General features: G+C 39.0%; 1 protein-coding gene across 3 annotated transcripts in view; it reads left to right on the forward strand.

Annotated features, from left to right (window-relative positions):
• The window catches only part of PTPRR (protein tyrosine phosphatase receptor type R), a 243,175-nt gene that overhangs the window by 141,666 nt on the left and 75,686 nt on the right, over positions 1–25,823 (forward strand). For all 3 annotated transcript variants that reach the window (XM_019455098.2, XM_019455099.2, XM_019455100.2), the window contains one exon: positions 7,307–7,569. In XM_019455098.2, the coding sequence (XP_019310643.1) occupies positions 7,307–7,569 (263 nt within the window). The remainder of the gene's footprint in view (positions 1–7,306; positions 7,570–25,823) is intronic.

Genomic DNA, 25,823 nt, shown 5'->3' on the forward strand with positions numbered 1-25,823 from the left:
TTGCTAGAGACTGAGGGAAATGGGAATAGATTTCTGGCTGGAATGATCTTTTTACAGAACCATTTCTGTAAAACATACCATTTTCAGAGTAGGCATGTGCCTTGAAGCAATTTTTAATTTTGTCCTATCTTAATAAAAACTGTTTACTTCTTAAGTATTAAGAATGCAATCCTCTTAATAATAAAAATCATAACAATAGTAATATTTAATGTCTTCCCTTTATTGCACACTTACTGGTACTAAATTGGCACTAAATTTACTGTGTGGTCCTAAATACTCCATGTATTTTTAAGCCACTTTATTGAAGTATGATTGACATACAAAAAGCTGTGCAGATTCATGGACACAACTTGGTGAGTTTGGAGATAAGTATATACCTATGAAACCGTCACCACCATCTTTGTCATAGATCTTCCTATCACTTCCAAAAGTGTCCTCCTGCTCTCTATTTTTTTATTATTTTTTGAAAGCTTATTTATTTTGAAAGAGAGAGAGAGTGCATGCATGCATGAGCCAAGAGGGGCGGAGAGAGAGGGAGAGAGAGAATCCCAAGCAGGTTCCATGCTGTCAACATGAAGCCCAACACGGGGCTCAGTCCCACAACCCTGGGATCATAACCTGAGCTGAAATCAAGAGTCAGATGCTCAACCCTCTAAGCCAACCAGGCACTCAATTTTTTAATTATTATTATTTTGTATTGTGATAAGAACACTTAACATATGATCTACCCTCTTAGCAAGGTATTTTAAGTATACAGTGTTGTATTATTAACTATAGACTCCATGCATAAACACTTAATGTATTTTAGTTTGCTAATTTTACTGATGAGGAAACCAAGATCCTGAGAGGATCAGTGACTTGACCAAGAGCACACAAAGGGACTGGGTAATTATATTGGGGAGAGAGGAGGATCTGTCCTGTGCACTGTCGAGTATCTAGCAGCATCCCTGGCTTCTGCCCACTAGATGCCAGTAGCACCCCACCACACACCCTAGTATGACAACCAAAACCATCTCAGAACATTACCAAATGCCCCTGAAGGGCTAAATCCCTGCTGGTTGAGAACCACTGTCTTACAACTTAATTCCATGACAACCCACCTATTGCCAGGTAACAACATCTTCCATTCTTTCCATGTGTTGTCAACCAAGTCTCTCTCTTGAGTATTTTTTTTAAATTTTAGGGAAAGAGAGAAAGAGAGAGAAGGGGGGAGGAGGAAGAGAGAGGAAGAGAGAGAAAGAGAGAGAGAGAGAGAGAGAGAAAATCTTGAGCAGATTCCATGCTCAGTGCAGAGCCTGATGCAGGGCTCAATCCCATGACCCTGGGATCATGATCTGATCCAAAATCAAGAGTTGGATGCTCAACCAAATGAACCGCCCAGGTGTCCTCACTCTTGAGTATTTTTAAAGTGTCTTGTAAGCATTATATATTCTCCAAGGCGTAGGCATCAGTTCTACCTAATCAAAGGCGTAGGCATCAGTTTGTACACATATGACACAGATTAAAAAGCTGACCTGTAACCAGCGATGAAGTAAGCCAATGACTGTAAAAATATGTGGCAAAGGTTCTTCAGCAAGAACATAAACTCATGAAGTAAAGAAGGACTTTGGACTAGAGCTACTTCTATACCAATATAATCATAAAAGTTACCTGTCAAGAGCTATTGAGAAAGCTGTTATTTCCTTGGCTGTCTCATTTTCATTTTTGAAAATAAGTATTTGCTTCTCCAAATTTTCATTTTAAAAATGAAAATATGCTTCTCCAAATATTCTAATTTGGAAATGAAAATATGCTTCTCCAAAACCCAAATGTAAACAGGCAATCAAATGTTCTGATGTACATATTATATTCAGATGTGAAGAACTAAGAATATATAACATATGTATTATCTTTTATTAAAGATATTTTTGTGAAGGTACAGATATATTTGTTTCTCTTCTCATTCAAGTAAATAGCTGGCTTGCAATTAAGAAATAAAAAGTTAGGGACACCTGGCTGGCTCAGGCAGAAAAGCATGCAACTCTTCATCTTGGGGTCATGAGTTTGAGCCCTATGTTGGGTGTAGAGATTACTTAAATAGATAAATATTTTTTAAAATAATCAATAAAAATAAATTAAAAAGATGTCCTGCCTTAAATTCTATTGCCTCACCTTTTAGTAATTATGTATTTAACTTAGCAATCTTGTGTTATCTTATTGGTACTGTTCTAGTATTTCTAGGATTTTGTTTGCGCAAAGTGGTGGCAAAGTGCCTTTGAGGGTTATGAAAACTGAAGAGAAGCAGTAAATTAACTGCCCCCCCCCCCCCCAGTTCTTAGGCATCATACACAGGGTAGGGATATTTATCTTCAATGTTTTCTATCCTATAGCTCGTAAAAGTAATTATAATAAGAGTAAGAAGATTTGTCACTTAATACTAGATGTCTTGTTTTTTTCTTATGCAGTAATATTTCTCATAGGAATATTTAGCACCATCATTTTCAAAAATTTAAGATTTAGCTTTACCCTACCTTTGTCAGTGAACGCCACCAGTATAAAAATTTCCAGTGTACGAGGAAGTGAACTGAATAAAAGACAAAAAGGATTATTTTTAATTGCCTGACAGTTCAATTTATAAGAATGCATTTGTAGTTATACTCCCTAGGTGCATAGTCCTTTTCCTTAAAGAGAAATTTTAATCCACAAAAGATATACTCTTAGATTTGGTGGTGTTGAAAGCCAGTGGTGAGAACCGATCTGCAGCAGATGTGATGTCAGAGTCAATCGTTAAGAATGATAGCATGGCAAAGAGCAGCACCAGAAGTAATGTAAGGGTGTGGAAAGTACATGGGTCTGCAAAGCAGAACTGCCCCAGGACTTGGATCTGCCCTCACTGACTGCTGACTTTGGGCAAGCCACATGATTCAGATGGACTGTAATTTTTTCAATGTATAATTAAGTCAGAAGGACCTATAGTGATCATTCTAACTCTGATTCCATCTGTACCCCTAATTTCAAAGACACTTAGGGGGCACATGCACCCCAATGTTTATTGCAGCACTGTCAACGATAGCCAAATTATGGAAAGAGCCCAAATGTCCATCAACTGATGAATATACACATACACAATCGAATACTACTCGGCAATGAAAAAGAATGAACTCTTGCCATTTGCAACAACATGGATTGAACTGGAGGGTATTATACTAGGCGAAATAAGTCACTCAGAAAAAGATAGGTATCACATGACTTCACTCATATGTGAACTTGAGAAACTTAACAGCTGATCCTAGGGGAAGGGAAGGAAAAATAAGATTAAAAAAAAAGAGGAAGGCAAACCATAAGAGACTCTTAAATACAGAGAACAAACTGAGGGTTGATGGGGTGGGGGAAGAGGAGGGAAAATGGGTGAGGGGCATTAAAGAGGGCACTTGTTGAGATGAGCACTGAGTGTTGTATGTAAGTGATAAATCACTGGATGCTACTCCTGAAGACAAGACTACAAGGTATGTTATCTAACATGAGCATTAAATAAATTAAATAAATAAATAAATAAATAAATAAATAAATCACTTAATGTACAATCACTCCTATTTCTTACCTCTCTGCCCAAACCTCTGTCTTGTTATAATCTGAGATGTTGGACCTGAGACATAATTAAATTTCATTTTCACTCATTTTTACATAATTTCAAAACTCCCTTTTATATCACAATTTCTAGTTCTTCAGTTCTTAATTTTGTGTCATCTTTCTCATGAGTTTGGGTTAATTTTTTCCAGGAAATGTACACAGGCAGTATATTCCCAGACACCTTGTGTATTTGAGATACTATTAGCTTCATTCTCATGAACTTCAATTTATCGAGATGTGGAATTCATGCATTTTTTTGTAAATGCATTTTTTCCTCTGTCACAAAAACTCTCCCATTTTCCCCTCACATTTATTCTTTTTTCAACTGACATGTTTTTTGGCTGAGCACCTTTTTCATTCCATATCTCTAATTCCATGAGAACAGGGTATAGTCTATTTTGTTCATAGCAGAATCCTCAGTAGGTCTCACAATACATGACATTCAGTGGGCACTGAAAAATAGTTCTGAATGATTCACAGCTCTCTCACTTAGTCTGGTTTATCGTTCACAGTGACTTTTCTCTGACTTCTGTATGCCATTGTTTCCCTTGTTTTCACCTTGTTCTCTTATCTTTTTGCTATATATTCCAGGCAATCTCCTGACTTTGCCACATATGCCATTGGCTGTGTTTTCTGCATTGTCATTTCCGTTCTTTGCTGCTTAAAAGATTTTCATCCTGCTCCCGAGTTTTCAGCTTTTAAAATCCTTTTCTTCTTCATCTCAGTCTGATACCTTTTCATCTTACATTGCTGTGTTTTGCTTCTTTTTGATTTTTTAGAATATTATTTTGTTAAGCAGACTTTTTAACAACATATTTTTTGCCCATTTTAACCATTTTCTATTTTTATCATTGTAGTAAAGTTGACATACAATGTGTGTTAGTTTCGGGTGTACAATATAGTGATTCAACCATTCTATATATTACTCAGTGCTCAGCATGATAAACATAGTCACCACTGCCACCACACAATGTTATTATAGTATTATTGAGTCTATTGCCTATGCTTCTGTTACTTCTATATTGTATAAATGGAAGTTGGTACCTCGTAATCCCCTTCACCTATTTCCCTCATTACCCTACCCCCTTCCCTCTGGCAACCACCAGTTTGTTCTCTGTATTTATGAGTCTGCTTCTGTTTGTTTCTTTGCTCATTGGTTTTGTTTTTTAGATTCCACATATAACTGAAATTATATAGCGTTTGTCTTTCTCTGATTTATCTCATTTAGTATAATGCACTCTAAGTCCATCCATGTTATTACAAATGGCAAGATGTTACTCTTTTTATGGCTGCGTAATATTTCATTGTGTATATATGCCATCTTCTTTATCCATTCATCAGTGGATGGACACTGAGGTCGCTTCCATATCATGGCTATTGTTACTACATAAATATATAAAGTATGTATATATCTTTTCGAATTAGTGTTTTCATTTTCCTCAAATAAATACCCACAAGTGCTACCAATGTATTTTAAGAACATTAGACAAATATTTTCTAAAATTTTCCTGAAATACATTCTCAAAGGTATTTATCTTCTCCATTATTTCAGATTATTTCTTTCTCAATTTAATTTTTCTGTTTATTAATTCTTTAACAAATATATATATACATATATATATATGTATATATATTTTTTTTTCCAGTAGATTTCAAATATAGATATAACTAGAATTTAAAAGACTTTGAAAGAAAGACTTAGTCTTAGGACTAGTTAGAGTGAATGTGATTGAAAAGTGCCAAGAAAGCCCTCTCCCTTAAAATATCACTCGTTCAGCTAATGGATTTCAGACATTAAACAAGGGAGTTCAGTTGGCCTAAAGCTTTTTAAAATGCAGACATTGTCAGTGCTGTAATTACAGACAATGGGTTAAGTCACCCCTTTATGTGCATTAACTTATCAAGTCACTTCCTGAGAACATACTTAAAGAAATACAAGGGCATCTAGTTTCTTCTTTAAGTTTATTTATTTTGAGAGAGAAAGAGAGAGAGAGAGAGAGAGCAGAGGATGGGCAGAGAGAGGGAGAGAGAGAATCCCAAGCAGGCTCTGCACTGTCAGTGCAGAGCCCAACACATGGTTTGAACTCAATGAACCATGAGATCATTACCTGAGCTGAAACCAAAAGCTGGCCACTTAACCAACTGAGCCACCAACTAGGCACCCCAAGGGCATATAGTTTCTGCGGTAATTGGAGTAGAGGAGTCAGCATTAAGAGAAAAAAAAATCAAATCATTATGTTGTATGCCTTAAACTATATAATGTTATATGTCCATTACATCTTAATAAAACTAGAAAAGATAAAATAATCTTTTTTAAAAAAAGTTGAAATAGGGGTACCTGAGTGGCTCAGTCAGTTGAGTGTCTGACTCCTGACTTTGGCTCAGGTCATGATCTCATGGTTCATGAGTTCAAGCCCTGCATTGGGCTCTGAGCTTACAGCTTGGAGCCTGCTTGGGATTCTGTCTCTCTTGCTCTCCGCTCTCCCCCCACTAGAGCTTTATCTCTCTCAAAATAAATAAATAAACATTAAAAAAAAAAATTCTCTCCCTCTGTCCCTGTCCCTCGCTTGCATACTCTTTCCCTCTCTAGAAAATAAAAGTCAATCATAAATTAAAAAGGAAAATAATAAATAAAAATAGAAAAGAAAAACTTATTAAAAGAGAAGGCTGAGGATGAGAAACAAACTCTACTTCCTCACAATTCAGTCCATGGAGGGTTTGAGCAAAGTCAGCCCAATTCCTTCAAAAATTTAAAAATGACAATCCTACCATTTCTGAAGTGAATTAGCCATTCCAGAAAGGACTCTGAGAATGGAGGAAAGTAATATATTTGCTTTTTCCTACATGCATTCAAGATTAAAAAGGAGAAGGTGCCTGCGTGGCTCAGTCGGTTAAGCTCCCGACTTCAGCTCAAGTCATGATCTCGTGGTTCATGAGTTCGAGCCCTGCGTCAGGCTTTGTGCTGACAACTCAGAGCCTGGAGCCTGCTTCAGATTCTGTGTGTGTCTCTCTCTACTCCTTTTCCCACTCGCACTCTGTCTCTCTCTCTCTCTCTCAAAAATAAGTAAACATTAAAAAAATTTTTTTAATTAAAAGGGGAAAGAGGTAAGAAATGAAATTCTGGTTATCCAAATTATTCTTTGATAAGTGCCCTACATTTAAATTTTTCAAGAAGTTACAAGATATTCAAGTTAATACATGGCTAGTGTGGATATTTACCAACATAAGAAATTAAGATTTATAACATAACCATGTTTTCATTATATTTTACAAGATTTTATTCTCCCATGTTGTACTGGATGCAGATCTCTGTTTCTGTAAATGTCATCAGCCCATACATATTTCATGGCTCTTCCTTTCATCAGCCTTCCATTTCAGCCATTTTGAATAAAGATTTGCATGTGATCAAACTGACATCTGGCACTTTCATAAAATTAGCCAAATTTTCTTTTGAATATATATTTGAAGAATAGATCCATTAACACATTTGTTTAACAACTAGAAATACCAACCATATCCTTTTGGGGAAAAAAATCTCAATATAATAAAATTGAGAGACCATTCTGGAAGGCTTTGCTTAGTTGTATTATCATTGAACCTTCATTTTAGTTTGTCTTCTGGGTTGGGTTGGAAGAGATTATATTTTGTTGTTTAGTGTGCAAAATATGACAGCAAGACTTTGTATCTCCTTCTATAGATTCTTTACAGATTAAAAGAAAAGTTTCAGTTTTCCTTGCGACAAGATAAAGAGAAAAATCAGGAGATCCACCTATCACCCATTGCATTACAGCCAGCACAGTCTGAGGCAAAGACAGTCAACAGCATGGTCCAGCCTGAGCAAGCCCCAAAGGTGCTGAATGTGGTTGTGGACCCTCAAGGCCGATACACTCCTGAGATCAAAGCTACCACCGCTGTCTGCCCTTCTCCTTTCAAAATGAAGCCCATAGGACTTCAGGAGAGGTAAGAGCTTTTCTGTATCCCCCTACAGGTTACTTTTTTTTTTAAGATTATTCACCAACTAAAAATGATAGAACCAGAGATGATTGGCATATTGGATTTAAAATCGCTTACTGCCATCTTGCTATGTTACAAAGAATCTAGCTATGTTACAAAAATATTTTCGTTACATCAGATTCCATTTAACCTGTGGAGACCCAAGCCAAGGTCATCTTCAAGTACAGAACAGCTTCTATAATCAAATGTACTGAGTACATTTTAAGGGCTGGTGATGTAACATAACACTATCTCCTTTAATTGTCATTGAAACTCTGGTAGATAGAAGGACTAGGAATAAACTTAAGGTATTTCCTACCAAAGCCCACATTGTTTGATGTGAAGTGGGAAGAATCATTGTCACAAATCAATTTTTTTTAGGTTTTATTTATTTATTTTAAGAGAGTGTGAGCAGGGGAGGGGCAGAGAAAAAGGGAGGCAGAGATAGAGAATTCCAAGCAGACTCCACACTGTCAGCACAGAGCCCGACGCACAGCTTGAACTCACAAACTGTGAGATCATGACCTGGGCCAAAATCAAGAGTTGGACACTCAACCAACTGAGCCACCCAGGCACCCCACAAATCAATTTTTTATGAAGTTGTCCCTCTGCTTCTTCTGAGCAAACAGTAAATCTCAAAATCCATGACATTTTTTTTAGTTGCTTTACCTGCCTTTGTGATGTACTTACACTGACACATTCTCACTCAAAACAAAGCCAATATATGAAAACCATGATATGCAAAGTACATAAAAGAGCTAATTCTTTACTTCCCCCAAAATATTAAGTAAAGCTTTCCCAAGGTATTTCTTTCTTTTTAATTTTTTTTTACATTTATTCATTTTTGAGAGACAGAGAGAGGCAAAGTACAGCGGGAGAGGGGCAGAGAGCGAGATGGACACAGAATCTGAAGCAGGCACCGAGCTATCAGCACAGAGCCCGACATGGGGCTCGAACTCACAAACCATGAGATCATGACCTGAGCAGAAGTAGGACACTCAACCGACTGAGCCACCCAGGTGCCCCCCCGACCCCACATGGTATTTCTTAAAGTAAGAAGCTTCCTATCTATACTTAAAATATGAATGGGGTACTTGGGTGGTTCAGTCGGCTAAGCATACGACTCTTGATTTTGGCTCAGGTCATGATCCCAGGGTTGTGGGATCAAGCCCCCCATTGGGCTCCGTGGTAAGTGTAGAGCCTACTTAGGATTCTCTCTCTCTTTCTCTCTCTTTCTCTCCCTCTGCCCCTCTCCCCCATTCACTCCCTTTCTATTTCCCTTTCTCTCAAAAAAAAAAAAAAATATATATATATATATGATTGATGTTATATCCAACACTGCATGTGAGGGTAGTGGGGGAACTGAGAGGCTCTCAAGGTACACTCCCCTGGTTCATTTTCCTCTTATTTTCCTATATCTTCATTTTCTGTCACTGTCCTTTTTGTTGTCTTAGGTTTTCAGATCACATCTCTAAATATATTTCCCATCACACACACACACACACACACACACACACACACACACACACACACTCACACATGCCACATCCCTTTAGAAAATATAAAAACTTCAGAAGACCAAAGTGGTCATTCAAATTTTTTGAAATATTGTCCAAAAAAATGAATGAAGTAAAAGGAAAGGGATTTGTTGCAGTGATCTCTAAAGTCCTATAAAGGGAGAACACTTTGACTCCATAACAGAAGAAAAACAGAGAGCAATCAAGTCTTCCTCCCTTCCTCATCACCCCCAAATACTGGTTGGTTTCCTGATGGATCCATGTGGATCTCCAGGTACTATTTTCTTAGTTGGGTACCACAACACTGCTGTCTGGGCTGTAGACAAGATGGAACTTTCTCCTGGAGACTAACCAGGAGTCCGGAGAACTGGATTCCAGACCCAGCTCTGCCCTTTGCTGGATTGAGTGGCTTCATATGCGTCATTCACCTATCTGGGCCTTACTTTCTTCATCTGTAATATGAAGGGGTTAAACTTGACTTCTTTGCTTCCTTCAGGCTCTTTTGCTTTTGTCACTCAAATGAGTTTTGTACATTGATTTGCTTCCAAATGAAACCTCAAAGCAAGTATCTGAGGTGATGTACCACAAGCGGGGTGGCAGAAGAGATTTGCTCCGATGAAAGCAATAAGGTGGTCATTTTCTACAGATGATTTAAAGATGATAATAAAACTACCTAAAAGTCAGACTAACTTTTACTATCATCATGCACTGCCAATTCTAAGCAAGACCAGTGGTGAAATCCTTTAGGAAGTACCTATTGCCAGAATCCTACCTTTTGTCGGCCACTGCTGGGCATGTTGGAATTTCAAGCAGCATAAGGTTAACTACTCCTTTATTCATTTAAATGAAGCGAACGTTTGAGAACGGAGAGTACAGGGATGGTGTCTTACTCATCTTCATGGTCCACGTGGGGACTCTAGCAGAGTAAGTGTGTAATCAGTGTCAGATTCCCTGCCACCTGGTCTACAAACTTCCCCGCCTCCCCACCCATCGCCTCCCACTTCCTTCCCACCTCAGGGGAGGAGAAAGCTCTTCTGTCCACACGGACCTCTCCGGTCAGTCGCTCCCACTCCTGATGGCTCGCTCCATCAATTTTCCTTCTCTGTTTTCAACTGTGCCCTCTTTGCTAACGTGGTGACTTTAGCATAGATTCTCTTGTATCAAAGAAACTTCTTTAACCCATTTCCTTCTCTGGTTCTTGTCTCTCCTTCCTTTCTCAGAGGAGTGTCTTATTAATAGAGTAGAGTGTATTCGTTGCCTCATTGGTCATTTTCAAACTTTAATCCTTGCTATTTGCACACTTGCCAAATTTATCAATGGCCTAAACAACAAATACAAAGCACATATTTCATTTCTTTTCCCATCTAGCACCAATGTCTACTTCATTTCTAAAATCTTCTCCTTCTTTGGCATCCAAGACACAATCCTTCTGGCTCTCTGGTGGCCACCGTTGGGTTCCCACCTAGATTCCTTTCTTCCCTTAGCTTCCAAGTTCCATCAGAGAGGCTGATTTGAGCTGGAGGCACTGCTTTAGGAGCTATCCGGGTGTCAGGTAGCAACAGAAAAGGTGGTTGTGGTTGGATTACTTAGGGAGGTGGGTCCAAGGTAAGAAGAGGGAGTGGGGAGGAGGAAGGGCATCTGGAGAGGGAAATTTAAGTGTCACTTCCTCTGGAAGCCATTCCTTCCTTCTCCTTTTTCCTCTAGCCCACTTCACCAATATTACTCATTCAGTTTCATCTCCTCTGCCCCCTTCTACTTTAGCTCCACAACCCTGTGTGCATACAATATTTATAGCATTTCTCAAGTGTACGTAAAACTAATCTATCTTATCCCATTGACTAAGCTTCTTAAGGACACATATATGGTTTACATGTCTCTTACATGTAGAACATAATTCCTAAAAAGCAAAAGCTCCTGGAAATAAATGCTTGCATGAATGAACGAATGATCAATGTTGTAATGAATAATTCTCAGGTGAGTTTTCAGATGTAGGGAAACACTGCTTTTCCCATCACCCCTTCTTCCTCTATTCTCACCCCATTTTTTCTGCCATAATTCCCTGCTAAGATGGTATAGTGATGTTTCAAGAGTGGTAAAATATGACAGGTGTATAGTGTTCCATGCAATCAAGAAACATTTCTGAGAGTCTTAAAAGCCTTAAAACTTAATTTATGCTTATGTGTTCTAATGGTGTCTTTAAAATAGACTTGTGTTTTATATCCCTCCATCTCCTGATCCTGAAGTGAAATAATAATCCCTTGTTTATTGTATGGAAATCTGGCTTCATTAAAATCTCCATGAGACCATAGAAGCTGAACTATGAGTCACTTGTCCCCCAAATATTTTGGGTCATGCCATATAAATCTCTCATCTCTGATGGAGAGAATCTATTCCTGTGACATTATTAATAATAAAGTATAATTTAAAAAATAAAATAAATAAATAAATAAAAGAAACTATAGAGACCGAATGTGAATGCTTTACCTAAATACAAAGAATATATCCCCAAAATTATGAAGATAAATTTTCCAACTAGTCACTATTATCATATTGATTCTTGTTCCTCAGATTTTCTCATTATTGATTTCTCTTTTTGGAACCATCACCCTGGGCCCAGATCTCATTAGTTCTTATTTGAATTACTGTGTCCTGTGATCATGAGAATGACACCAGGAGGAGCATGTGTTACATATTTCATTTATTTCATCTCCTCTGCCTGATCTAATCCTCTTCTCTCCTCCTTCGATTCATACCATACACTCTTCAGATTTATTTTGCTGTAACAGTACTTGCATTGTAAGAGTACTGCTGTGTAAAAATCCTCAAAAGCTCCCTTGTGCCTACAGCCTGAGGCCCAGACCAGCTTGCTGGGCCTTAGAGGTCCTATACTATTGGACGCTGATCTTTCTCTCCAAATATGTTTGCTGCTACTCCCAAAATACACCTTCCGTTCCATCCAGTCTTCTCCAGTGTGCTGTGGTCCTGTCTAAATTTGCATCTGTGTTCACCTGGTCCCTCTTCTCTCTCCTCCTGTCTATCTCTAGTCTCTAAATCCCAGCCAAAACTTAACCTCCTACTGTTGGCTGTGACACTTACCCATCCCCACAGGGATTCTTAACACCTCTGAATTCTCACATGCACTGCTCCTCTAGCAGTGATTTTCATTAAAGAATAATTATTCAGAAAGGGACTAACACTGGTTTTCAAGTAGTTTGTCCTGTCCCGTCACCAGCTTGGAAGACCCTTCAGGACAGGTATAGGCTCAAATGCTCTTGTGTCTACCATGGTTCCTGCGACCCTGGTACATTGTAAACACAGAAAAATATTATGGACTTTCTTAATTAATGTGCCTTTGCATCTAGAGATCTCATATATTTCCAAGGAAACTTCCACAAGAACAAATAGCCTAATGATAAACTCCGGGGCTAAGTCTCTGTGCTAATATTGCTTCTGACATTCACTAAATAAGTGAGTCAACAAGATAATTAAGTCCTATGTTGTGTCGTTTCTGCAATGTACAAAATAGGCATGATAATATCTGTTCTGCCTTTTTTCAAAGGACACGATAAAATTAACAATCAAGAGGTGCCTGGGTGGCTCAGTTGGTTGAGCATTCGGATCTTGATTTCAGCTCGAGTAGGGCCTCATGGTTCATGGGATCAAGCCCCATGTCAGGCTCTGTGCCAACAGCCAGGAGCCTACTTGGGATTTTCTCTCACCCTCTCTCTGCCCCAACCCTGCTCGCATGCTTGTGTGTGCTCTCTCTCTCAAAATAAGTGAATACACGTTTTAAAAAAATTAACAATCAATATAAAATGGCATTTTGCCTTTAAGAAGGAAAAGGAAATCTAGCATTCTTTCTTTCTTTCTTTTTTTTTTCCCTGTGGTCCCATTCCATGAGCCTGTTTTAGCTCAGTTTGAACTCAGGAAAGTTGAAACTTTTTTTTTTTTAACTGAATTGATAGGGTTGAGCCTGCCATTTGACATCATAAATATTTTTTATTTTATGTTTTCATAAATACATTTTAAAATGTCAATTGACTTATAGTTTTTCTCATCCTACTGATAAATATATGTTTATAAATTTTACCGTTTAATGTAATCTAATAACTACCGGTAATATTAAACCCGCTGTCATCTAACAGATGAGTTCATTTCCCATGGTAAGTCTATGAGTTGAAGAGGTGCATTCAGAGGTCTGCCCCACACCTATTGCATACAAAACTGGGAACTTGTTTGCTCACCTGTGATGAGGAGAATAGCACATGCCTTGCACAGCTCTGGTGATAGTTAAGCTGGACAACAAGGTCACATGCTGACACAGCATGAGGCCAGAGCCGGCTCCTGTTCCCTCTTCTCTTGTCCCATCCCGGTCCTCCTCAAATTCCCTGCTTGTCACTCTCAAGAGAACTGTATACGAACCAGCTTCCAAATTTCCAATAACCAAAAGATCACACTCAGTCCCTAGAATGATACATTTCCTTCACTTGGGAAAGCAGAGAACTCGAAAATACAAATTCCTACAAATTTCTTCTTTATGCTACTGTATGACTAACAGCCAGTTTTATGGAAAGGAAATTAACAGGCAGACGGGTAGATTCCCACTATTTCTTAATTTGATTTTCCATTAGAAATAAAAGTGGGCAAGAATAGTCAAGGAACAGTCCATAAAGGGTGTTTCGTTTAACAGGGCACCCTCACTCCTCCCGACATTTTTTCCTCAGTGGGCTGATACGAATGTGGCATTAACGGAGGTTTTCTATCACACCTGAGGCCTCCGCTAGCCCCCAAGGTTTGCCATAATGAATGAACATTCTCTAACTTTTCTTTAACTCTACCATGATATGGTTTCTTTAGGTGTCCATAAATGTGCAGATGATGATGTAACACCTAGCTATGTCACTTTAAAGGTTTTTTAGGGGTGCCTGGATGGCTCAGTCAGTTAAGCACTTGGCTTTGGCTCTGGTCATGATCTCATGAGTTCAAGCCCCGCATCTGGGCTGCTGGAGCCTGCTTCGGATTCTGTGTCTCCCTTTCCCTCTGCCCTTCCCCTGCTCACACTCTGTCTCTCTCTCAAAAATAAAGAAACGTTAAAAAAAAATTTAAACAAGTTTAAAAAAAACAAGGTTTTTTAGGCTGAGCCTGGGAGATTTCTATCAAAGTTAAAAATGCCTGCAGCAGTGGAAGCGATGGAAACATGGGCCTGGCCGAGAAAATGCTGAGTATTTTACATCTAAACTAAAAGTTGCATTTACTATAATTTCCTCTAGGCAAGGTGGAATGTTCTGACTTCTGTCCCCTGCTCTCCCTAGTGAAAAAACATTTCAGTGCTCAAAAATTTTGACTTAGAAGATACCTAATTGCTCCTCAACTAATCTCCCTTTGGGAAATACAAGAAAAGGATAGAATAGACACAACTGAATGTGAAGGTACAACATTTACAAAGACAAAACTACTCTGGAAATTAAAATCTGTATTCATGAAATAGACCCATCATTTTCTGTCTAGTGAAACTAAGACCTAGAATTCTCCTTTAGGTCTTAAGTGAGAAAACCATAGCCTGAGACAAGGAATCTTGTCCAAGTGACTTATTGAGACAATGCTCTCAGGAGAAGCCTAAAGGAAAGTAGGGGAAGCAGAACAGAGGAGAAGCCAAGCAAAGAGGTGGTTTCAGCTGACATCTGATCTCAGCCTGTTCAGGCAGGGAGCCCTGGAGCATGAGTGGCCCCTCACGAACAGTTGTTCTACCTCAGGGTGGGCATCTGCACCCCCATGTCAGTCAGCCGTTGACTTCAGGCCATCCTGGGGATGGTGGAGGCATAACTTTGTAGGCGCCTCTGGCCTAGGCCACTCCCATCAGCCAAGGATGATTCTCCAGAGAAGTGGCAGCTGTGGGCCATTCACAGCCAAAACTCCCAGCAGTGGGGGAGGAATAGGGAGGGGCGGCAGCCTGGTAAAGGTGATCTGGGTGGAGCGCCCACAACATGACTACACTGGCCAAAGGTGGTGACACTAGTTACAGCAGAGCTAGGTTTATACTCCAGGCTTCCTTGATCTTGCCTGTGATACACATACCAGGAAGCCTTCTTCAAATAAGCACCAGTCATTCTGATGGAACCTATGACCCAGCACCACCCAGCGCTGTCTATCAACCACAACTCATGTTTTTCAGTCTGACAATATGGGAATCATAACATAACACATAACAAACAACCATCTAGAAATTAATCCTAATTTAACCCCAGGTAATGTCATTCAAAACAATTCAATAAGATTTATTGGCACTTTACATGCATTATTTCATTCAATCCTCACAAGGGACTTATTAGCCCCTCCTTATGGTGAGGAGCTGACTGCTCAGAGAGATTAGGTTATGGGACAAATAACATAATAGTAAGTTCACTGGGGTTGTGAGAGTGACAAATAGAATGTGAACTGAAGCAATCTGGCTCCAGATGCTAAACTTGTTTAAGTACCCCTAACAAGTACTACCTTGGAGTGTCAGGGAAGCACATTTCTATATTCTATGGAAAATAAGTAAAAAATAGGTTACAAATCAATGTATATACTAAGTAGGTATATTATGGAGTGTCTTGCTGTTATTCCTCTTAGCAAATTTCATGCTGGGCTTTCAAATGTCTTTCAGATTCTAAACAAGTAAATTTCAATTTTATGAGGTAGATTCAAAACACTCAAAGTGGAGGGTGCCAGTCTGACTGCCAGTCTGTCTCAGCCTTTCCTCTATTTGGTTGTTCCCATTCTAGAGGCCCGGTGGTAATCCAACATAAATTTGCATATAACCACTATGCTCTACCTCCTTCTAGCTGATACAGTTGATATAATCTTAGGCTTCCCTTGGTTTTGATTATCACATCCTTATAAATTACTTTTATGGGGATATCCAGAGTTGGGGAGGCCTTGGAAATAGGCACAAACCCTTTGTTTACAGTGAACATCAAGCTGTTTTCCTCTTTATTTGTAGGATAGACATGAGTGCATTTTTATGGAGGTGTGTTGGTATTCTGCAGGGTTAGAAAAACAGAGCTGTAAAGTGTTCCTTATTAAAAAAAAAAAAAACCCACAGAGATTAAGAAAATGGAGGCCAAAGTTTTGAAATCTGCCTAAAAATCAATGGCAAGTCATGAGACAAAAGGTAATAGTGGTTAATGAAAGAAAGAAATGACAGGGGATACAACCCAGGGACAGAAGAACAAAAGCCAAGATATATTTTGAAGGAATTAAAAATAGGGGAAAATTGGCCACCACTTGTTGGCCAGCACAGACCTAGCTTTTCTCAAAGCATACTGAAATGTTTGAGACTTTGTGGCTGAGTGAGTCCCAGGAGTGTAGACCCAGAAGCGGCTATGATGGCGGTCACTGTAATAGCTCCTTTCCTCTCCCCACCTTCCCTTTCCCTGGGTAGCCCCTGGAGGAATAATAGGAGTAAGGGCCATTGGGTCCTCCTTTCTGTGTCTTCCATCAGACCACCCATCACAAGGGCTCCTAGGTCCTGAGATTCAAGCAGAAAGAGTTTCTCAGCATGCCATCCCAACCCATCTTTCAACACCCATTAACTTGCAATCTGATCCTGGACACTGGCTTCCAGCTTTACTTGGTGGTCTCCATTTCTACTCCCACGATGGGGGTCAAAGCCCAATTCTTTTCTGGGAACTCTTAGAACCATTCTGTAGATATGATCTATTTTTGGAGAAAATTATGCCTACTTCCCCTAACTGCATAATGCTGGCATTTCTATAGAGCTCTCCTGTTGTCTTGACCCTAAAGAAGAGGTTGTTGTGGTATAATGTTTTCAGGTTCACTGATTCCTCTCTACCCGTGATCTATCAAATTAGAGTTTTGATATAGAAAGTACTAAAGGCAGGGCTTTTTCAAATGAGATTTCAAGTCTTTGCTAGGGGACCATGTTCCAGATCTAGATGTACAGGTTGACAGAATTAGGTGAAGTGGCCTTTTTTGTGGAAGCATTTTAATCAGGGCAGGCACAAATGATTCCCAGAGTACGTTTTGCTTCCTATTTTGAGAAAGACCAGCTCTGAATATTTGTACTGTGTCAGGAGATTTTACCTTGCAGGCAAATGGTTGCCTTTGGAGTTCTTTTAAATATGTAACAGCTCAGGGATCCACTACATCATTTTCTGGACTGCTCAAATATTGTTTTCCTATGAAGTGAGTTTCCACTGTGTTCTCATCAGATTTTCCTAGCTATTAATACATGACTTCTATAGCAAAACAGTAAAAAAAAATCACAGATCGCCCACAGCAGGTGACTCTAGCAAAATTATTTTTCAAGTGATGGATTTGTTGTTGTTGTCTTACCTGCATGTATATTACAAACGTTAAAATGACATTTGCATTCAGTAATGCTTCCTTATTATCTCGGTGTAATTTAAACATGGTGGGAGTGCTCCATTCTTGGATATGTTCTGAAACCAGCCTAGATGAAGCCTATCTGATCATAGTATGTGCAAATAGTGCCCTCTAGTGGAGAACTGCATGTTGAAGCCATTCTTAACTAGTCTCAACTAGGGAAAGGAAGCTCGTTCTTGTTTTTGTTCAAAAAAAAAAAAAAAAAAAAAAAAAAATCCATGACTGTAATGTCCTCTCTGACAGGTAAAACATAATATTTTTTGACAGGTAGTTTAGAAAAATGTCCCAGTGTAGTGATGAAGGAGCTGTAACTTAAGAAATAACAAATTGGTGTGAACACTTTGAAATATGATGTGCTTTCTACCAATGCTTGGCATCCAATCATTTTCATTTCTCATTCAATCCACAAGTTATTTTAAAGACAATGGGTCAAATTAAATTATTATTGCCTAATATGTATTATAAGATATAAATCCTCTTACTCAGCCAATTTTTATTCTAAATCAGAGGTTTGAATATGAGCCTCAAAAATGCTTTCTTTTTCCAGGCACCCCCCAGCCTGCCTGCCCCAATCCTCATTACCCTCCTTTTCTCTCTTGATTCTGATTTCCCAACATGGTGGTGTCTATAAAGCAATGCCTGACATACTACATATTCCATGGATATTTGTTAAATTTCAGTATGAAAAAAAAAAAAAAAAGAACAAGTCCTTAAAATTAGGTTAATTTTATGGAAAGAAATACTTCAAAAACAAAGCCAAACAGATGATCCCCGTCATCTCCCTCTTGGCCTACAGATGTCAGTCTCTGGTGCTGGCAGGTTGCCCGGTCTCGTTAACCACCACGAGGGGAGAGTCTGAGCTCATGTCCTTCATGTCCTTGATATCACACTACACCGCCAGGCTGTAAGGGGAGCTTATAAAAACCCTTATTCCCCTGCTCTGAATATGGTTTCCTCAATGATTAGTTTTATTCTTTTTATGCTTTATTTGCCACTGCATTTTGACTTCTACATTAGTATTTTGTTACTGAATCCTTACTCAAAAGAATATTCACTCCTGAGAGAATCCTTAGTCTACCTGAGGATTCTGAGAAACAAATTGGAATTTTAACTCCACTTTAATCACTAATGATCGAAGAAATGATTAAGTGCTAAAGGGCTCACTGCAGTGAATACATAAAAAGAATGGAAAAGACCTGCTGTAGCTGAAAAGAATATATCTCAAATGTGGATCCTTAGCCATGTTAAGTCTCCAATGGTTGCTCAACACTGCTCAATAATCTGTTGCTTTTTCAGTCAGCTCTTTCTCATTGCCCCAGGCAGTTTTTCCGAATCTGTACTGTGTTCCTTGAATTTCCCTTCCCCCATCCATCCATAGAAGAAACACAGACATCTGGAAATAAACTACCTCTACATCACCTCTCCTCCCCTGATTCCACAAATACCTCCTCCCTCCCTCCTTCTCCCTCTCTCTCTCTCTCCCTCTCCTACCATATATACAAGTCAAATCGCCTAAGAACTCATTTATCTATACTTCCTTACTTCCTAGTTCCACACGTATAATAGGAGCTCTTAAATTTTGACTGAATAATACAAAGTTAGGCTTATTCACCAGAGTTAGCCTTGCTCAACTATTTCAGCTCTGAAATGTCCATTTAGTTCTCTAAAGTCCCGGGACATGGAAAACTTCTCAACTGCCAGTTCATTCCTGGGTGCTTAATTTCTCCACCCACTTTATGTGACCAATGAGTTTTAAAGTCTAGACCTCTGCTCAGTTCAATGTATAAGTCTTGTAAAATTAAAGAGATTCTATCCTGAACCTGTTATTACAGCACAGTTAGGCATCAAGACATGAAAAATCAAGCAGTTGAATGATCTCGTATATATATAATAATGGTTTAGAAATCTAAACAGAGATCTCAAATAACAAGATTGCAGATTTTTCCAGTCAAGTCTAGACTTCATCTTTGAACATCCTGTAGAGCTTTGTATGAGGTGACTATCCTTATTCTTGTCTTTACTTTTCTAACTGCATTTTAAAATTTCAGTCTTCTTTTTAAATACTCATGAAACTTGTACAGAGGGAAAATCCTTCCATACGATTTCCTGATACAAGTAATCTTTATAATCTTGACCATAGCAATGATAGCTCGATTTTCCATCACTGTTTTGTAGAAGAGAGTATTTATTTCACTTTTTAAACCAGCTTTTATGTTGTATTGTTTCAACTCTAAAAGTGTTTTATTGTCGCTCCATCCTCATAGTTCATGGAGTGCTAAATGCATCAGAGGCAGTAATTAATAGAAAAAAACGATAGAAGCAACTTCTATTCTGGCCAAAAAGCATATGAGGGAAAGGCTTCGGTATTAAAGCAGTTTAGAGTAGAGTGAATGTACTTCTAGTTCAATGGGTGAGAATCAAAGAATGTAAGCAATAAAGCATTATGCATGTGCCAGGTTTGGAGGGTAAGATCTCATGTATTTTGTTATTTGGACAGATTGAGTCTAAGAGCTTGGTTGATAGATATTTTGGAAGCATATACACAGAGATATTATTGTAATAATAATACAAAGAGATATTACTGGAATAATTAACCCCTATTAAATGTGAAATCCTTGAGAGCAATGAGGGACGTGCTCAGCAAATATTATTTAAGGAGTGGTGACCCAAAGATTCCTGATTTCTAATTTAAATATATCCTACTAGATATGACCTGTAGGGGGTGCACTGAAACAACAGTATGCATTCAAAGTGAAAATCTCTGCGTCTCTGTGTGTGATAGAAATTCTTAAGCTTGGCTTTACAGCCTCTACAGTGAACCAGTAAACTCTAGGGTGGGGAGAGTATCTCATGAAATCTTTACTATGGTGTCAATAAGAGTCTCCCTAAAGTAGGTTTAATTGTCAGTCAGTACTTTCATCCCCCTAAGGGTAAGAGCATAAAATGTCAAGATCCTAAAAATATTAATAACAAGTAAAATAATAAAACGTGGCTTGGGGTGCCTGGGTGGCTCAGATGGTTAAAAGACCAGCTCCTGACTTCAGCTCAGATCATCATCTCTCGTTTCTTGAGATCCAGCCCTGCCTTGGGTTCTGTGCTGACAGTGCTGAGCCTGCTTGAGATTCTCTCTCCCTTTCTCTGCCCCACCCCCGCTTAGGGCATGCTCTCCTTCTCTCTCTCAATAAATAAATAAACTTTAAAATAATAACTTTTTTAAAAACATGGCTTAAAAGTGGTTATTTGACCCCACACTTTTTTTTTTTTAATCGTCATTATTCTTCCAAATACTAAACTGTGTAATTCAGTAAACTAAATCGTAGACTCCTTGGGATGTGGCTATCTTAACACCTTTAGTATCCTTATTGCCCACTGAGGTGCCTGGAGCACATCAGACCTTAATAAATACTGAATCCCTTCCCTCATTCTCACTCAGTATTGGTGGCAGTGGTCATGATGGGCATGGTGATAGTCTGGAAATAGACGGTGGTAAAATTAGAACTAGAGGTTTCTTCAGTAGTCAAACTGCAGCATTTTAGAGTTGAGAGGAAGCTTAGAGCAATGGCTCCTACTAGAAGCTCCCAAACCTAATTTCGTTTCATACTCCCCCAGGGAAACTCGGTAACATTTCTCAATATTCTTCTAGCTAGAAACATTTCTGGATAGAAAAACTTTTCCCATATAGATAGAATTTCTAGATAGAAAATATTCTAGAATCAAACTCAAAAATTTAGCCTTAATAGCCCTAAGGAAGAGTTGAGGAGATAGATATAGATATATAGATATAGATCTTTACACATGGTAGATATATATTGATATATACATATATATTTTAAGTGTTGCATATATTTGAATGCATGCATATAATCAAACATATATTTAACTGCCTGTGTATGTTAAAATATACTTAAATTACTATATTTTATATTTCTATATGTAAATTACTCGCATTTGAGAACCACAATCTTCGTGGTCCTGGCCCAAGTCCCAGGGCTGTTCCCGTAACTGTGCAGCTAGTGACACAGCCTGTGGTGTGAAAGCGGTGGTCACACCCCTTACTGGAAGTGGAGCCCCGAAACTGAAACAACTTGTCCATTGCAGAGCTGGAAACTTTTCCAATGATTGTCTAAAATCCATTTCACTTTTGACCCCAACAGCTAGTCCAACAGCTCTTAACACAAGGTCCCTGAAGATGGATTTATTACCCAAATTATTAGGATCACAAGATGTGGACACTGGAAGACCTTGTTCTTAGTGTTTTACTAATGAAGGAACTGAGACAAAGTCAACCAGCTTGTTTACAGAGAACTGTAAATCCTGTGGGAACCATCTGTCAGCACTGAGTTATTCAGCCATAGAATTGTAGTTGGATTGGTCACTAGCTGTAGATTACCCCACGTTTTGATCTAAATCAGTGATTTTCAGCTGTGTCCCCGCAAGGCCTCGGGTGAGAGCTGGGCTGGTGCGGCCTGCCCTTCTGACTCTTCATGAGCAGAGCTCTGCATACACTTGTGCTGCTTATTGGCCTTGCAGGAAAGGTTTTCTTTTCTTTCTTAACCAGGAGCCCCCAATTTTGGAAAGAATTTTAAGACCACACTTGTTTCCTCTAGTAGGCTTGCTCAGGATAAAGTGCGTCAGAATCAGTGACCTAAAGAGACATACAGGTCGCGTTATGTTCTGGTACATGTGTCTCTCTCATGCTTCGGCAGTTTTGTGCAGATCACATCCATTGCCCTGTTTGGAAGCATTTTTATTTTTTAAGAGAGAGAGAGCGGGAGAGAGGGAGACAAGGGCAGAGGGAGAGAGAGAAAGAGAGAGAGAGTCATAAGTAGTCTCCATGCTCACTGCAAAGCCCAATGGGAGGACTCGATCCCACGACCCTGGAATCATGACGTGAGCTGAAATCAACACCTGATCACAGAACAAAAGTGTCTGATAACTTCTCTTAGAAATTCTTTTATAAGTTTTTCTTGTATAATTCTTTACAAATTAACTGTGATCTTTACCTATCATTTATGCTTAGAAGTTAATTATTTTGGTTTTTATCCTTATAACACATTCTAAAGGTTGTATTTTACTTCGCTCTTATAATAAAAGTCTTCAATCATCTTTTCCTGAGAGTAATACAGTTTTTTAACATTTCCAGAGAAAGCAGTGATTGTTCAGCAAAAACTTCTGTTCAGGAGGACCTTTGAATGAATAAGTGTCTGCGTGTTTTAATTTTCTTAAATCAGGGCTAGGAACCAGAATTCAGTTTCATCCAGTGAGGATCCTGCCATGACAGTCTGCAGTATAGTTGAAGAAGAAATCTTAAAATTGTAAGATTTTAAGATTTTTTAAAGATTTCTTCTTCAGCTGTACTGCAGTCTGATAGCCATATATGATCAAATATACAGCAATTAATGTGTGATATCTTTAGTACTACATAAGAATTTTAGCATTTATATTCTTTCCATCAAATGGTCATCCCACTCTCCTTCATTTCCTCTCCACCCTCTTCACTATATATATCAAAATCTTGAATAGAATGGGGGAAATGGAAATAAGTCAGAAGAAACCCTATTTTTAAAATGCAGATTATCCCATGATGATAATAATAATAACAGTTAACATTTACTGAGCACTTACTGTATTATAAGCCCTGTTCCAAATGCTTTACGTGTATAACTCAAATACTCCAAACAATCCTACTGTTATTATCCCTGTTTTACAAAAGAGGAAACCATGACCCCCAAAGGTTATGTCCCTCACTCAATGCCACCTAACTGGCCATGGGAGCCAGGGAAGGAATATAAAGTGGTCTGGCTCCAGACCCCAAGCTGTCAACCACTCTACATACATTTTTACCCAAACCTGAAACCTGATTTTTCCCTTAAAATGTCTTGCTTACAGTAGGTACATGATAGATATTTGTTGCACTAAACTTGATTTTTTGATGAGATTTCCTTGAATTAAGTTGACTAACATATTAATTAAGCAGATGAAAATATTAAGCAGATAAAAAAAGAGGAGGAGGAAGAGGCAGAGGAGGGGGAGGGGGAGAAAGAATCAATCTTTACTGAGTTTTGGCTTCGGGCTCCTGGACAATCTCCCACAAAGTTATATTGAAAATATCACATCATCATGACCTTTCTGTGATGGGAGTCTACATAAGAAGCAATGTTATTTGACTATGATTGTCCTGTGTAGGTCTAGACGGGCACTAGAAAGACTCTCTTGCCAAAGAAAGACAAACTTATTGCAATTGCCTTTAACAAGGGCTATGCCAGTGATCTAAGTAAGCATGAACCCACTCATCCTATAACTTGACAGATAGTTTAGATATAAATTCATCATTTGGCTCATCTGTCTTATAAAATCAGATACTTAACCCTTTGACATTTAAAGTTTTAGGACAGGGGTACCTGGGTGGCTCAGTCGGTTAAGTGCCCAACTTCAGCTCAGGTCATGATCTCATGGTTTGTGAGTTCAAGCCCCACGTGGGACTCTGTGCTGACAGCTCAGAGCCTGGAGCCTGCTTCAGATTCTGTGTCTCCCTCTCTCTCTGCCCCTCCCCCACTCACACTCTGTCTCCCTCCCTCTCAAAAATAAATATTTTTTTAAAAATTTTTTTAATAAAAATAAAATAAATAAATAAAGTTTCAGGACAGTTGGCAAGGGAAATAGTAAATAGGTTAATGGTTGCTTTGTCATTCTAAAAACAATCACCTTACCTGAATGCTTTTCTATTCTTTCCCTTCCATTTTCCCAGTCCTGTTAAAACCATTTGTTCTGCAAGGACAGTTGTCAGTGTATATAAACTCACCTTAGCTGACTGTGGGTGTATTTTTTTCCCAGTGTTCAATCCCCAAGTCAATAACTGGGGGATCTGACTTTTCTCCCCACATCCTTAATTCTTTAGTGATGGAGCATAAGAACATAGTACATTGAAAATAAAAGCCTTAGATTTCCTGACTAAAATAAAGCTGCCTTTCCGAGTTTGGTGGATAATTTTACTCCATTGTGCTTTATTTATTCTTAGTAGAACTCATGGGCATTGTTTTCAGGGTAATGTCAGGGTAATTGTTCAAAACTGAGCTATGGGCCAACCCAAGGGCATTCTCCTGGGAATAGCTTGGCTAAAATATACAAAAGATCTCTCCTCTTATCAAAAAATATTTCTTCTTAAACATAAAGATAAATGAGGAAAGGTTTGACACGAGATAAAAATAACAATGAAATAAGCCAGTGACTAAATGCCTTATGTGATCTTGGTGCATAGCTAGATGGTACATAAATCATGTCTCCTGGCCCTATGCCTTCATGCTCATTTTATAATAGGATGATACAGAAGATGCCTGCTGAGCACTGAAAAGGGTGTCCTCCTTTCTCTTAAGGGAATGTTGGCCATGAAGCTATACCAAATATTGGTAAATATGAGACCTCAATGTTTCTCCAGCCCTTATAAATTTTTGTCAATTGTTTAAAAATGTTTATTTATTTTGAGAGAGAGAGAGAGAGAGAGCACACACGCACATGTGCTAGTGAGGGAGGGCCAGAGAGAGAATCCCAAGCAGGTTTTGCACTGTCAGTGCAGAGCCTGACATTGGCTCGATTCCACAAACCATGAGATCATGACCTGAGCTGAAATCAAGACTCAGACACTTCACCCACTGAGCCACCCAGGCGCCCCATACATTTTTGTCATTTTTTTAAGGAGCTATACAAATAATACCTTCTTATTGCAAACATTTTGAAAGCATAGTGAAGCCCAAACAAAAACAGAGAAATGATTTCACAGTCAGCCCGACCGCCAGAGACAACCCGCGTAAAGTTCTGCGAAGGCTTACCCATCCACACACTCACACCCTCACGCGCCATGCCCGTAGTAATTGCTGACGACAGTGACAGCACTGACAGCAATCACTGCAGGAACAAGCCCCAGCCACCCTTCTCACAGGAGCAGGGGCAGCGGTGGTTCCCAGGGGGAAGTCAGCAATGGCCATGACAAGGGAATCCACAACCACCCTAGCCATACCTGCAGGGAAAGCAGTAATAGTTGTAGCAGCTGTGCTGAAGGTGTCTTGATAGCACCCGCAGCAGTGGTACCAGGAAGGATGTGAATAATGCCAGTTCAGAGTCACGTAGCACTTGCCACATGCCAGGTTTGGTCCTAAGTGTTTTGCATATATTATCTCAATTAATCCTCACAACAGTCTAAGGAAGGAAGCATACTGGTCGTGTCCCCATCTTGCATATGGGAAAACGGATGGGCATTCAGGTTGAGTAACCTGCCCAGGATCACACAGTCTTAAGAGACAGAACCTGGCTCCCTACATC

This window comes from Panthera pardus, unplaced genomic scaffold (assembly GCF_024362965.1).
Source record: "Panthera pardus isolate Hobbes unplaced genomic scaffold, ASM2436296v1 HiC_scaffold_6, whole genome shotgun sequence".
Lineage (NCBI taxonomy): Eukaryota > Metazoa > Chordata > Mammalia > Carnivora > Felidae > Panthera > Panthera pardus.